Below are 15,758 nucleotides of genomic sequence, written 5' to 3'. Positions count from 1 at the left end.
TGCGTTCTGCCGTTTAGTTTTGTATGTGTATGTGTTTTTTTTTTTTCTCTCCAAAGAACGGTCATAAAAGAAATAGATAAAAACACAATGCTAACACACGAATAAATCGGGTAAAACAAATTTGAAAATATAATGTATCTACAGAGGACTAAGAAAAAAAACAACCGGAAAACCGTAACACAACATAACTCAAAGAAAACGATCCTGATGCAATGTAAAAAAAACGATGATGAGCAATATGGAAGAGTAAACCAAGACTAACGGAAAATAGCAACAACAACAAAAAAACCAACGGAAACTTGTAAAACAAAATCACGGGACAAGAGCAGCAACAAATAGAAGATGATGGCCAAACAGAAAAGTAACAAAAGGATAACGGCGCGACAAACGGAATCAACCGAAACGTCCATTGACCGACCGGAACCAAGGCTTGCTGTGCTGTTGTGTGAGGCGTGTTTGTGCGCGCATGAGCCATGATTGTGTCAGGGTGCGATATACTTCCGTGCGTGTTTTAGTACAGTAACTTAGTGCAACTTATTGTACTAAAACAACATTATCTCTGTGTACGTGTGTGTGTGCGTGATGTGAGAAATATCCAGATAGACAATTATTGAGAGAGAGAGAGAGAGAGAGAGAGAGAGAAATAGACAAAGAAGCCATGCCTTTCGATAGCTTCCCACCGACGGTATGACCGACGACACCATTGTGCAGACCGGAAGTGGTAGTTGTTGCAGTAGGACGGCCTCGTAAGTGTTGCTGCTGGGTAAGTGCACCACCACCGATCGGTGTACCGGACCCGTATGCATTCGGGCCGCCCGCATTCATCATTGCCGTCAGTGAGTTGTTGTTCAGCCCGTGCTGCTGTTGTTGGGTGAACTGTTGCTGCTGTTGGGATACAGCTTGTTGATGTGGATGATGCTGCAGGTGACCACCGACGATAGCGGAAGCGGCTCCCGGTGAGTAGCAGTTGAGCACTTCGCTGGTGAAGATACAGTTGCCAGGACCGCCAGTACCGAAACCTTGGCCGTTGTTGTTAAGCGTGTTGTTGGTGGTCGTGGTGGTGGCGTTCGTGCCAACACCGGATGCGGCATGCCCGTAGTACATTGGCATGGTGCCACCGTTGATACCGGCGCCACCGATCACCACATTAGCGGCGCCATCTTTATGGTTCATACCGGCCGGATTGTTGTTGTTGATAAGGTTCGTGTTGTTGTTGTTGTTAAGCAAGTTGCCGCACCCGCCGCCAGCCGACGACGAACCGGACGAGGATGAGATAGTTTGCGAGGAGGACGATGTGATGGTGTTACTGCTGCCATGCACTACCGTCGGTTGATGGTTCGGATGGGAACCGGGCAGGAACTGTGGGTAGACATGGTGCGACCATTGCGGAAACAATGGCCGATTGCTCGGCTCTGTGATTCGTACCCATAAGATGGCGTTGGTTTTGAGTGTTTGATTTGTTTTTTTTTTTTTTGGTAGTGGCAATATTAGTAATTACAGTTGCAAGCGTTCACAAATGTGGATTAGTACAGAGGCATTATTGCATCGAGCGAGGTTTGTTGAGTTTGTGGCGTGAAAAGTTACAATGGTAGTAGCATTATATATATGACCGCCGGACCACATGTATTATCGGGCAAGATGGCGCGGGTTTTCGGGATTGATTACCGGGATTGGTAACCGAGTCACAATCACCATATTGTTTTTTTTTATATTTTATGTATATATCAAAGCAGCATGAGAGAAAATGGGAAGAGACAGAAAGAAAAAACACAAAGGAGGAGAAAAAACATTTTCTTGATTTAGGTTGGCATATGTAAGAAACACAAAAAGAAAGCTGGAGCATATTGGTCGATCACTAGCCAGTAATGGAACTGAATTGATTAATGGTTACAAACAGAAAATGATAATAAAAAAAAGTATAAAGCTGTTTACAGTCAACGCATGTTGCAGTGATAGGTTTACTGGATGTCTGAGGTCAGGTGCCTTTCTATTGAATTGAGTGATTTTAATTAGTTAGAGCAATTGATCTGACCACTACAACAAATTGATCCATGGAAGAGCCATGTAGCGCAATACAAAAAAAAATTAAATAGAATATTATTTTACCGTTCTAGTGCAACATTGTATTTTACATAGTCTTTTTCTTGGCTTAACGATCTACTTGGTCAGACCGACGCCATAAAATAGCTTATGCTACCACGTAGTTGGATAGTCAAGACCTCACTACGAAGGAATAGTCAGGATGGGATTAGATTCCCAGGAACCTGCCTACAATTCTAGCCTAATGTTCACAACCTGGATTTGGCGCACATTCTGGATACTAAGACGGACTGTTATTTACAAACATTGAGGATTCTGATATCGCCACTGAAGGAAAAAAACTATGACAGAATGTTTGGTTCGTCTCGCTCGTTTATGAGAGACTTCTCATACTATTGACACCACAGGACTGACGAGACGGAGTTGAGTAAAAAAGCGCGACATGGGGTGTTTTTAAGGAAGGCAAGGAAGTCATATTAAATTTTTCTTTAATTTTCAAAACATAAACAAAGCAATCCCTCGAATACAATTTTACTTCGATGTTCAAGGTGTACTTTCTACGCTGAGCCCGTATTCAGCTGAATTAGAAACTTTTTGCAGTAACGAATGATTTGTTTGAATTTTTTTTCGTAGAACTTTTCGCATTCAATATTGAAATTTTGTCTAACTACCATAATTGCTTTATAAAGTACAGAATTGCTTTATAAAGTAAGAATCCTAGGATCCTGCTAGATAAGGAGGATCTAATTAATTTTAATAAATCTCTAATTAATTAGATTCAGAAAAATCTAGAAAACTGTAAGTTTAAAAGTCTTTCGTCCGAGTTCAATTTAATCCAAACTCTATTCAGCAATACAAAGGCAGGAGAGAGAATTATATACATATTGTAAAAATTGCCTTGTTGTTAATACGATAAGAAAGATTAGATAGGTTGGATAGGCTAGATAGGTTGAATAGTTTAAGTAGTTTTTTATATCATCATGACGGTCAGGTAGTTCAAATAGTATTAGCACAACAAAATAATGTAGAGGATTATTCCAGCATGAAGGTCTTTACTTGAATTTCTGTAACCTATCTGGTCCACGAAAAAATTATCCTTTTGATGCATTTTCTATCATTTTTAAAGATTCAGGAGAAAACTGCAGAGAACACTTACGAGAAAAAACCTGAGTACGTGTTCAAAATGAACTAAACCATGTCAAATTGATATTTGTTAAATAAATCTTATTTTTGTTCTTTAAAAAAACTGCAAATACCGCTCGATCACAGCTTGTTGAATTTTTATGACTTAGAGACGGCTATTACGAAACTCAAACGGAAAATCCACATTAAAAAAAATTGCCAGGACATACATAAGTAAAACACGGATACTATTGGACATCAGCTTTTGGTTAAACAAAAGAGAGTGTCCCGTTAAATACGGTACGTCTGGTCAGCCTAGACACCACTGATCCGGAACCTGCAGCGACACATTAGCAAGCAATATTAAGCTGAAAAGCTCAACCAACGCAACAAGTAGAAAGCTTCCCATATAAGCAAACACACCCACCCACCATGCACACGCGCGCGCGCTGTGTGCAAATGGAGCAGGCTCGGATGTGAGTAGAATAGCGGGAAGCGCTTGTCTTGACTGCCTATTTGGGGGTGGCATAGAAAGAACAAAAAAACTTATCATATAAGAAGCAGAGCGTACGATGCTTGTTCCATTTCGACTGTAGTAAACGAAAGCACCCGGGAACGAGGAAAGAACAGAACCAAAAAAAAAAAGAATTGAAACCGAAAGTAAAACGAATCCGAACAAACCGAAAAATCCATTCTAAACCCCCCCCCCCTCCTCCAACGCCCACGGTACCTACCCTGGGTGGGCGTCGACCGATGTATGACGGGCGACGAGTTGCGATGTATCTGCAGCTCAACCGGCGGCTCCAGTATGTCCCGGTACTTCGACACCATCAGCACCGAGATGAAGTAGACGATGGCAAGGGACAGAAACTGTGCCTGTTTCGTTTCCTCCTGAAAGAGTCGTTTCTTGAGATTATAGTTAGTCGCACTTTAGACGCATCGGACAGGCCCAGCCACCGTTGTCTGTCGCCACTTACCACATCGCGATAGATGACCGCCCGCAGCCGATTGATGTCCATGTCCTGCAGGAGCTTTTCCGGATCCTTGACCGGGCTCATCGGTCCGGACAGTGACTCGATGATCGTTTTCGATGTCGACTGCGCACCACGAATCAGTGCTTGCAGATGGACCCCACCCGGGATGTCCTTCAGCGACATACCGTTGTAGAGACCGCGCGTACGCTCCTTACACTCCAGACAGTTGCGTACCGCGCACGTACACACCAACCGCAAACACTGGCGCAGTATACCGCCCGACGACATGTTTTTCTCCGCCTCGAGTTCGCTAAAGTTAAGCGAGCTGGCAAAAATCAACACATCCGCCATGTTGACGAGCCGCTGAAGGAAGGACACGGCCACATCGAGTGGCATGCCCTGGGTCGGTTCGAGCACGTCTAACTCCGAGTTGGGTGAGGTGGCACTGGCCAGCAGTGGTAGCAAACCACCGCACGCAATGATCAGATTGTCGGCGAGCTGAGAAATTAGGTGTACAGTGTTCACCACAAAGATGGCATTTTCTGCCGAGTTGACAAAGTCCAGTACGCTCTTGGTCGAGTGACTGCGCCACACCTGGATGTCGGTTTCGAGCGAAAACAGAACGTCGGAGAGAAGGCGCTGGTGGATGTACGACCACTTAAACTCCGGTATGCGGAACGGTGGACGGGTTGGACCGGGTGAAAACATTGGCCGTGCCGAGGCAGATTTGGAACGCTTGCTACCGCCGCCGGTCGGACCACCAGCACTGCTACTCTCGTAGCTCATCGATTGTACTGTGGGTGGAGCGGTGCCGGCTGGCGGTTGATTTTGCTGACCTGGTTGGGTTTGTGCCTCGAGATACTGTTGCGTGTTGGTGGAAACACTAACGGCACGTTTCGATGGTGCGGTACTATTATTGCTATTATTCTGTTTGACAATGGCGGCGGCACTCGCACCAGCATCGGCAGTCGGTTCGCCGAGTGGTTCCTCCGTTTCCGCCACCAGCACCTCTCCATCATCATCCTCCTCTTCTTCCTCCTCCTCTTCCACCTCCTCCTCTTCTTCCTCCTCTTCTTCTACTTCATCTTCCTCTTCCTCGATTAAACTACCACCGGTGTGTGGTTGTTGTTGCTGCTGCTGCTGCTGTTTGTCATTGATTGCCATTCCTTCCATTGCGTCTGATACAACCGAAATTCGCTGATCTTTACCCTCGTGCGCATGATGCGGATGATGATGATGGTGGTGGTGTGGATGGTGACGATGGTGATGATGGTGATGGTGGTGCTGCACACTATCATCTTCCTGCCGTCCATCAGTCGCTTCCTCCTGCCCCTCATCCACCGTACCCTTTTCCACCTTCTCAACTGCATCAGTTATAATCGAATCGACGACCTGTTGCATCTCGGAAGCTAGCCGCTCAGGACACGCGGACTGATCCGCCGCTTCTTCTTCCATTGGGAAGCACCGATCGAGCATCTCGTCTACGATGCTGCCGACGGCAGCAGCCACCTTCTGTGCATCCGGTTCACTCTGGAGCACCGGTGACATCGGTACAGTTCTATCATTTGTTCTATCACTGACACAGGCAACCGACGGTGAACTGCTGACGGTGGATGATACCGACGGTGTGCTGCCGACCGGTTCCACACTACCACGCGTCGCCAGATCAACAACCGAATCACCACCGCTCTCCCCACTCACGTCCTCCCCTTCTACCGGTTTCAGCGCGTTCTGGTTCATCTTGACCACCTCATTTACAGCCAGCTCGATCTCTTCATCCTTAATTACTGGCGAGGATGTCGGTTCTGCTGGTGCTTCTTTCGGGTGGCGTTCATCCACGCCAGCTGCGTTTTCGTTCTCTTCCAACATACTTGCCGATTTATCGATAATTTCATCGACGATTGTTTTAACCACACTTTCGGAGGTTGTGGCCGCATTGGCGTGATTTGCAACGCCAACGGGTTGATGTACCGCAGCAAACCCACTCCTTTCTCCATCACCTTCCTGCTCGTCGTCTTCCTCATCTTCTTCTTCCTCCTCCTCCTCCTCTTCCTCGTCCAACACATCTTCGGCATCTTCGTCAGCGACAGCCGCGTTCTGTGCCTCCTCCTCATCCTCCTCGGCTATTAGATCCGTCTCCCCGGCGGATCGTGTGTATCCATTATTGTTGGGCCCGCTTGCAGGCGTGCCCGATTGACAGCCTTGAAACCCGATCGCTTGCTGCTTTGCCATCATTACGCTAGTGTCGACCATCGTTTCACCCGTTTCCGGTTCGCAAACGCAACCGGGTGGCGACACACCAGGACCCGGCGCTAACTGCTTCACACACTTGCCGTGCATATCTAGCTCACCTTCCTTCCCGCCGCCCCCACTTCCATTGCTCCCGTTTGCACCATGCTCCCAGCCACTGATCGTGCTTATCGGGCGCTGCTGGCGAAGGGCAGGATCGGTAATGTTATCCGTACGATGCTTTTCGTAGTGTTCGTACATTTGGGCGAATTGGAGCTTAAACTCTTCGTACGACACCTTCGAGTGCACGATCGCGAGCGTATCGACCCACACGCGCCACCCACCGTACTCGTACTTGATTGCATGGTGCAACAACATCCGGAACAGCGAGTACACCATATCGGACAGTTTCTGCTCTTCCGAGCTTTTCGGATGTATGTACGCCATCGCGATTAACCACTCCTGCCATACGCTCATCTGCAGTACGGTGCGTCGATTTTCGCGATTATTGTTGCACAGCAGCGTCATGTCGGACAGGAACAGCTTCTTCACCTCGATGAGCTGCTCGGACTGCTTCGACTGGCGTATGAGCGTCGCCACCACCTTCAGTATCATCGGATTCTCCAACCGGTAGTGACTTTCCGGTTCCGGGTGCTTCGCATACAGAATCTGCTGCGAAATGTGCTCGGTCATGATCTCGTACAGCACATTGTACGTTGGCAGCGAAACGGATTCCTCGTACAGCAGCAACCGTTCGGCGAGCAGCGTGTACAGATTGTGCGGTGACATAACGTCGTACTTTCGCCTGGAGGTACAAAGCAAAACCATAAACATTACATTGTAGTCGTTTGTCCCTAAATGTTGCATGTAAGTCAGGAGTTTTTGGCAGCACTCATCATTTTTGTCCGTACAGCAACAATTTTTGAATCTAAGTCATAAATGTTTGACCCTTCAACTATTTTTGACACTGAAGAACAAACAGGACCAATTTCAGGACCAATGTTTCATTTCAAGCACAGATTGCGTAAACTACATCAGAAATTAGTTTAATCATCTATCACGCTGTCAAAGTAAAGTAGTAATTGCAGACTAATAAAAAGAATTTAATAAAACAGTAAAATGTACTACCATGAATGAAATATTGTTTAAAAATTATGTCGAATAAACATTTATATTGCTATATATTGCTAGCATATGTCTTTGAAGAAATTATTAAAATTTTATACTCAAAAGGAAATTTGATTCCCACGTGTAGAGATTTGATGGCTAAGAGCCAAAAATTTATAAATTGGACTCAAAAATTGATACCTTACGGTCAAAAATCGATGCAATATGGTCAAAAGTTGATGAGCGGTGTCAAAATGTAATGCCTCTTGGACAAAAGTTCCTGTTATACCACTCGATATCGGCTATGCCTTTTAGTAAGAAAATGTGTTCTTCACCCATACTTGTGCGTGCTGCGTGACAGGAAGAATCCGAGCAGCTTCAGTGCCTGTAGCCGGATCAGTTGGCTTTCCGCAGCGAGCAGTTTGAAGATCGTACGCACACCGTGCTTCACATCGAACGCCGGCACCATCGAACTCGGATGCTCGGACATGAGCGAAATCAGCATTTGCAGCACGTCGTGCAGATTTTCGTCCTCGTGCATCGTCATCAGGTAGTTGAGGATGCTCTGCAGCTCGTCATCCTTCACCCCGTTACCGATCATGATCAGCTGCTTGAGAAACAGCAGTATGTACGCACGGATCGCCAGGATGTCCTTCTGGGCAGGTCGTGGCCCATCGAGACCCTTCGGTGTAATGCCACTCTTCGCGCGCGGATTCACCACCCAGTAGTAGAACTTGAGCGTGTGTACCGTCTGCAGGACCGTGCTGACGCGTCGAACATTGCTGTAGATTTGGGTGTCGCTGAGAAATTCTGTCGCGAGATACGCGTACAGGCGAGCCTGTACCGTGGCCGGTGTGTAGATCCACAGCGACGGATTGAACAGCACGTGATCTAGCAGCTGCCAGGTGAGGAAAGAGAAACAGAAGAGCTTCATTTTAACTTTGAATTTCATCTGCCCTGCCACAAGCCGATTCAATTTAGGCATGCAGCAAGATTTAGGTAAGGTTAATGCAAAACAACAACATCAACGATCCAACAAAATGCAAAACCAAAAGAGGTGGAAAAAAGGAACGAAAAAATTCATTACGAAGAAAAAACGGAACATTCCATTAGCTAGACGAACGTATCACACAACGCAAGGCACGGCGAATACAACCATTCTTTTCCTACATAATACATACAGCAATAACCAATTCCTATAGCAGCAGGGCTTCCCCTTTTTTATGATCTTTGTGTTACATCTAAAGAATTTGTTCCTTAAGAAAATTGTATTCAACTGAGGTTTTAAGACTAAATTTCACCAACATTCGATACCACACATCCGTGATAGTTTTGTTTTAGTATAAGCCACTTTCTGTAGAGAGGCGAATGTAGACTCAAAGAGCTTAGAAAGCCTATGTAAATAAACGTTTAAAAAAGTAACATTCAACGATCCAATTCCTCTTATTATTATCTTATAAGTGGAAGACATCAGTAGTAACAATTAAAAAAGCGACAAAAATGTACACTATTTCTTGGTGGCCGCTGTCCACCAGGGAACAAATATCGGTCAAATATCTATCAGATTCTGGTAATTCTGCAGAAGGCAAAGTTGATAGAGTGGGAACCTGAATCTGGCCATCCAACCATTTAAGGCCCTGGAACAATGAACAGAAACTTCATAAAAGGTTCACAGTCAATGAAAAGGACGGTAGATCCCGTTTTACTTTCTTCAAGAATGGCACTGACCCATGTGATTTACAGTAAAAGCAGAATAGCAATAGTTCCCACATGCATACCACAGTGATGGCAAAGTGATGTTGTTATCTACTCGAATCGAGCGCTAGCTAGCGTAAATGTACCCCCATACCGTCCGATTACAATTTTCTAGATCAATTTGAAGAGGAGTATCTATCTAAATAATTGCATGGTCAAAGTCAGGGAAAAAAATGAAAAAGGTTACCTTTAACAGAAAAAAAGGTCAACAAATTATTTGTCGTGATCCACAATATGCTTCCACAATACAATACGTGATCCAGCTTATGCTTATTAAAAATTAAAGATTTGGGATCGTCACATACACTGAACAACAAAAATGTTTAAAAAAAAAAAAAAGCTAGGATTTTCATCATGAGTTGCAGATTAAAGAATCAACTAAGACCCAGTTTACGAGTTTCTATAACAAATTTTAGCGGCTATAGGAATTGGTAGCAGTAAATATTCAGGTAAAGCACGTACTAAACCTGGTACTAAATTGAAAAGCGTTTATAGAGCCATGATAAATAATAAACCATCTTGTTTGATCATCAGCTTTAGAAGCTGGCTCACAAGCATACAACATGTAGAGTTGTATTATAGATAATACACTTAAAATAACATTAAAAAAAAAACAAATCAACAACAATTTAAAAAAAAGGCCCAAATCGATTAACACAGGTACGAACATGCAAGACAAAACTGTACCAGGGATATAAGGAAAAATAAAATATCTTCCTTATTATTCCACCCAATATTTGCTGTGTATAAGTATACTCGTATACTATATACTGTATAAGTATACTCGTATAAAGTATACTCCATATACTTTAAACGATTTTTCCAGCAATTCAATTAAGCTATGTAAATATTGTAACAAGTAAACACATTCAAGTAATATGTATAGAAATCGAAAACCAAAACACAAAACTAAAGCAAAGATTAAAAAGAAAAAAATGGTGGATGCTAGGAATAAATACAGCCTATACATATGTAAAGTAATAACAATCAGTTTAAATCATGCATTATTAAAACAATCCATCGCTGCTGGAGGAACCGGATAAACTTAATGTCCTCTGGCCGATTGTGTCGTGTCACAATACACAATCACACGCACACACACAGCTAAAAAATTCGCATTCTTTTGCATAAAACGTTTGACCACAAAAAAGGACACACACAAAAGTGATCGTGTTCTGCACTCTTGCGTCTAAAAACAATGCTAATAGGTGGCCCATTAAGTACGAAGAGTTGCGTGTGTGAGGGAGCGCGTGTATGTCCTTCATCCTTGTGCGCGTTGCGTGGTTCCTTTTTCACTCATCGTGCCGCCCCCATCGACGCTCGCGGGTCGGAAAAGCCTTAGTAGTTGGGTGCCGACAACGGATGTTGGGCCAGACGTACCTGTTTGAGCAAGAGATCCGAGTTGGCGGACAGGCAAGTCACCAGATACTTGGTAAGACTCAGAAACGATCCCAGCACATCTAACGATAGGTGATCGCGGGAGGAACGTTGCAGCATAAAGGATATCACCAAAAATCCTCGATTCTGTCGGGAAAAGCGTGGTAAAGTGTATGGAATGCATGAGTATGTATGTTGTGAAGGAGTGTTCGGTATAAATGTGATACTACCTGTATCATGTGCTGCTGTACCGTTTGTGAGCTTTCTACCAGCTCACAAATAAATCCAAGCAGCTTGGCGCTAAAAATGAGTAAGACAACAGAAAAACAAGGCGTATTAATTTTAGGACAGCTTTTGCTTGCAAAGTATTAAGTTGGTGAATTTCGTGCCTACCATAGTGTTGGATCCTTTCGTACGTCGGTGCCTTCGTAAGGCATGTCGAGCTGGGAAAATAGTGGAAACAGCACCTGTATACCGCCGATTGAGTTCAGCGTACAGTGGATGGAATGAGTCACAACAGCCTTTACGTCCTGTGCGGGGAACAAAATTTTAAAAAAATAAGCGATATAACAATATAATTCATTAATAAATGAAAAGTACAATAAAAATATAAAAAAAAAACATTTGTGGTAGAATTCATCGTAAAACTAAAATAACGGTCATTAAGAACATTTCGATGGAGTTTTTTTAAAGATTTTTTTTTAAATCAGAGATAGATTTAGACTGATTCAATCATTCCATTCAATTATCTTTTGAAAATCTCGCTTTGTTTATCAGAAAACTACAAAACATTTCTATAGTTGTATTCCGAGCTATACTGTTCCACACAGTGAAAACGGTTACGTAACGTAGCTTACCTGAAGCATAAGCGAATGCGGTGTGTGTACAAAGTACGACAGATTGCCCTTGGGAGCCGATTGTAAGCACAGCTGGCCGTCCGTTGCGACCGGATTGTACATGAAAACGATAGCACTCGACAGCTTCCCATCGTACAGCACCTATAACAAACGTGTGTGTGTGTTTTTTTTTAAATGGTGATTGCATTCAATCATGATTGCGCAACACGTGAGATGAGAGACAGACGAGAGATAAGTATTAAAATATGGATATTCGATTGCAACGTTGGAATACGGAAGAGACGCGTATTTGATGGGGTGAATAGGACACGCAGATGGTTAGCTCCCCTATAGCAGAATTCAGCTCTCGGCACCGCGGCTCATGACTCTAAAGGAGTATTTTCAAGCAGAAAGCTTAGGATTGAACCGAAAATAGTAACAAACAACATAAAGGGCGACGAGTGATGTAACAGTTTGGAAACAACAACAGTTTAGAGCAATAAGGGATAAAGAAAACGGGCTACACAAAAACTTCATGCATTTCACGAGCGACGCTACAGAGGGAATTGGAAATCAATGTTTAACAACGGTTACCAACAGATATGCAGTGTCGGACGAAACAGTATCACAAAATCGTAAACCTATCGTATTATTGAATTGTATTTTTTTAAAAGAAATTTTCTGTTATTATTTACCTTACTGGGCAAATCACCAAGTTGAATCTAAATAATTTTTCACTGACTTACAATCAGATAGCGATCGGGAGGCATTATTTCAACTATGAGCATAATATTTTTCAACATTAACTCATATTTTTCAAAGGCATTTCCTGTGTGCATACGAACTTCCAGATAGGATCGAACCGGGACACGGTATGAAATTTTGCAATGACAACGCGTGCCCCAGATAGCCTCTAGAATGACTTCACGATGTTATATGAGTCTTTCAATTTTGGTTTGTTCAATAACGGTTTCATCGAATTTGAAAAGCGAAAATGAAAGACTGAAACTACGAATTTTCCAGTTGTTTCAGTTGATTTTCCACACAAAGTCTGATAATTACTGCTGTAAGTAAACATATAAGTCATGATATGAGACGTTTTTAATCCGTCTCACAAAGCATATAGTATCGCGTTTTGGCTATCTGGGACTGGGCTTGGCGTTTGGTCCGGCACTGTATATTCGATCAATTCGCACAACGCAACTGACAAACTCCGATGATTTTAAAACGAATTACAAAACTAAATATTCGATAAGTTACAAATTTTTCTCGGAGCTTCGCTTACAAACTAAATTGTAGAGAAATAGGAGAAATACAAAGAGACATAAGAGAGAGAAAGAGAGAGAAGGTGTGTGTGTGTTTTTTTTTTTGAAAACCATAATCAACCATATTACGGAACATAAAAAACAATAAAAGCATGCTTACGGATACTAAATCAAACGATTCGCCACCGGAGCCCGGGGCAGCGGAAGCAAGCGCAACACCGGAACTGGCCGAAGCCGCAATCGGGGATGAGGAAAACGAGGACGGGTGGTGGTGGTGGTCGGCAGCAGCGGCACCGGTAGCAGCAGTAGTAGCAGCAGCGGCAGCAGCGGTAGCAGCAACAGTGCTGCCACTAACTAGATTTCTATGGATAGTGGACTCGGTCGGAGCCAGTGGCGTTGGAGAAAGCGACGAAATGATGGCTTTCGCCTCACTCACCCGCTTATGGTTATCCGGCAGATTCAGATAGCACTCGTTGTCGAAGCGGAACTGGGACTGGAGGAAACGAGAAATAAAAGTCGATAACGTGAAGGCCAGGATGCTTGCATTCATACAGCACGATCGTGTTTTACCTTGTAGCCAGGGCCGAGTCGATGCATGGCGCAAATTTGCTGCGTGGTAAGCGCCTCCGAGAATAGATAGATGGCGGCCATCTGTCCGCAGAATACACGCTCCTCGTCCAGTTCCGGCGTGGCACCAACGTAGCACTTATCGAACGGCTGAGGAGCACAGAAGGAGCGTTATAAACATTAAGTCATACTGGTGGGATAGGTCCCTTACCAAAAATACTTACATCGTTCGTTGACACTAGCCAGGCCATTTCCGTGCTCGACGCTAGCTGGCCATTCACCAGGCACTTGATCTCACTCTTCGTCCACCGGTTGTAGATATATACAATGGCAATCATGTACCACTTGCGCGGCTGAAACTCGTACTTCACGCAGTGCTGGAAACCCTTGCCCTTCACCTTCATGGACGTTAGTACCAGGCAGTTGCCCACGAAGTGTGCTGTGTATCCGACACCTTTGGACGTTTTAAAACTATGTGTGGATAAGAAAGGCAAACAATAACCATCGTGAGTGTTGGTGTTGGTGGTTAGCTTTACAACTTTATAGCTTCATACGACAAATTCACTCTAAGTTCTAGAATACCAAAACGAAAAAAAACTCAGTAGAAGAAACTGGAGGGAATGTGTCAAAAATTTGTTGGATAGGAACAAAAATACATGGACATTCCCCAAAAAACTTCGGGACGAGAACAAACATATTTGGGTACACGATAAAAAAATTGTCATAGCTGTTAGGAGAGCCTTAATGTCGTTATGATAATTGATCCCACGGCAACTCCATCCGGTCATTAAAAGTTAAGTTGAATTAAAAGTGAAAGTACGTAAGATTAGGGGCCGTCTTCTGCCCTATTATAACGACTCCCAAGAGTTGTTGAAAGAATTAAATCCCAGATCGAATTAATTCCCTGAAAAGAGTTGTTATTCAGATCAGCAATGTATACACACCAGTATAGGTAGGGCTTTTCACGCTCGATGTTAACGGAGTTGATCGGATCCAGCCGGAACCAGGTGCTGAAGGTAAATCCGTTCTCGTACGGCCATTTTGCCAACGGTGGTAGTACTACAGCCTACGCAAGCGAACAATAAAACAATAAAACGATGTAACATAATTGTAATTCGATACTGCGTTGGTGTTGCTCGCGTTTGCTAACGTACCGAACCCTTACGGCCGGGAAAGCTGAAAAACACGTCCGGTCCGTTCCGATGCGGCATCTGTTTCAACACATTAAGCAACTTGGCCGAATGGCGCGGCCATTTCCCGTTGACCGCCTTCATCGCACCGAACAGTAGCTTTAGCTCCTTCACCGTAATACTATAGCTGGCGAGAACACCAAGCATTTCGATGAGTAGATCTGCAAAGAAAAAATTTGAGACCAAACGAGGTTATTGCATTTCCATATGTACCATAACCACGCACACCAACAAGCTACACATACCGGCAACGATCGGTTCGGCTTGCTGCAAACGTGCCAGCACATGTTCGATCAGACCGATTTCGGTGCACGCCTGCAGGTTGCGGACGCTCTTCTTCAGGATCGCTATAAACACGCTCCACACTTCCGCCTGCAGGTTTGCCGGGCAGTGATCCAACAGTTCGAGCATGTGCTTCACGTTTTGGGCGTCCTGCACGACGAAGTTCAGTTCCATATCGAACTCACCGCCGACGAGCTGAAAAGTGTAAATTGAATAAAACAAAATGATAAGAGAACTAGATTCATTCACACCTGTACAACAAAAATTTTTTTTAGTCAGATTAATTGCGATGTTTTTCAGCGCGATGTTGCCTTCTGGTCAAATATCGATGAGTGTTGTCAAATATTCCTGTCTTAGAGGCAAAATTTAGCGGCATCGTCTCTACATAAAATTATCGCACAGCGCCAACGTCACCATGCATGGTGGCAGTATCAGCCCAAGCCGCAAGTCACCGGCACCGGTTTTACACCGTGTTTACGTTGCGCTCATTTACACCCGCCTTATCAGCGAACGTGGAGGGGGTTTATAGCGCGAAAAGGTGCGCAAGATTGCATTCGACATACCGTAGGCGACGATATTTCATTCAACCTGTTTATCCTGTGCAAATATTTCCCTTTACGATCAGTCACAGTAGTTTCATTTAAGCTGCTAGCATACACCGATCAAGGGAAACTTGAAGCACACTACAATGTGTCGATGTGGACATACGACTGGCAGGTTCCAATGGCAATACGAGAAACTAGCATTTCGACAGCTCTTCCCAAACACAATCCAAACAACCATAGAGCGGGTGAAAATAGACAGCCAATTCTAACCGGCATGCAAGACAACTTATTTGCTTGCTTCGATCATCACGTCTCAAAGGCATGCGTCTTCGTTGTAGGTTGTAGATAAGAACACCCAACAATGAAACTACCGATAAACACCCGAGTGGAACGATAAGGTGTCACAATATTCGAGCGAAAAAGTACACAATATCGGCACACTTGATGTGCTCCAGAAAACAGATGGCGA

The 15,758-nt window shown here is 44.1% G+C and overlaps 1 protein-coding gene across 1 annotated transcript in view; it reads right to left on the bottom strand.

Moving 5' to 3' along the window:
- LOC126561809 (neurobeachin) overlaps positions 1-15,758 on the bottom strand; it is a 289,107-nt gene that overhangs the window by 269,238 nt on the left and 4,111 nt on the right. Inside the window, exons 3-16 of the mRNA XM_050218139.1 lie at positions 14,708-14,939; positions 14,427-14,623; positions 14,217-14,338; positions 13,497-13,743; positions 13,276-13,422; positions 12,866-13,198; positions 11,462-11,602; positions 10,998-11,134; positions 10,835-10,904; positions 10,608-10,751; positions 7,814-8,400; positions 4,140-7,170; positions 3,897-4,068; positions 663-1,412 (exon numbers count right to left, since the gene is read on the bottom strand). Coding sequence (XP_050074096.1) covers positions 663-1,412; positions 3,897-4,068; positions 4,140-7,170; positions 7,814-8,400; positions 10,608-10,751; positions 10,835-10,904; positions 10,998-11,134; positions 11,462-11,602; positions 12,866-13,198; positions 13,276-13,422; positions 13,497-13,743; positions 14,217-14,338; positions 14,427-14,623; positions 14,708-14,939 — 6,310 coding nt within the window. The remainder of the gene's footprint in view (positions 1-662; positions 1,413-3,896; positions 4,069-4,139; positions 7,171-7,813; positions 8,401-10,607; positions 10,752-10,834; positions 10,905-10,997; positions 11,135-11,461; positions 11,603-12,865; positions 13,199-13,275; positions 13,423-13,496; positions 13,744-14,216; positions 14,339-14,426; positions 14,624-14,707; positions 14,940-15,758) is intronic.

Source organism: Anopheles maculipalpis, chromosome X (assembly GCF_943734695.1).
Source record: "Anopheles maculipalpis chromosome X, idAnoMacuDA_375_x, whole genome shotgun sequence".
Taxonomy (NCBI): domain Eukaryota; kingdom Metazoa; phylum Arthropoda; class Insecta; order Diptera; family Culicidae; genus Anopheles; species Anopheles maculipalpis.
Note: the sequence above shows the minus strand (reverse complement) of the source record. Positions and strands in the feature narration are given on the sequence as shown.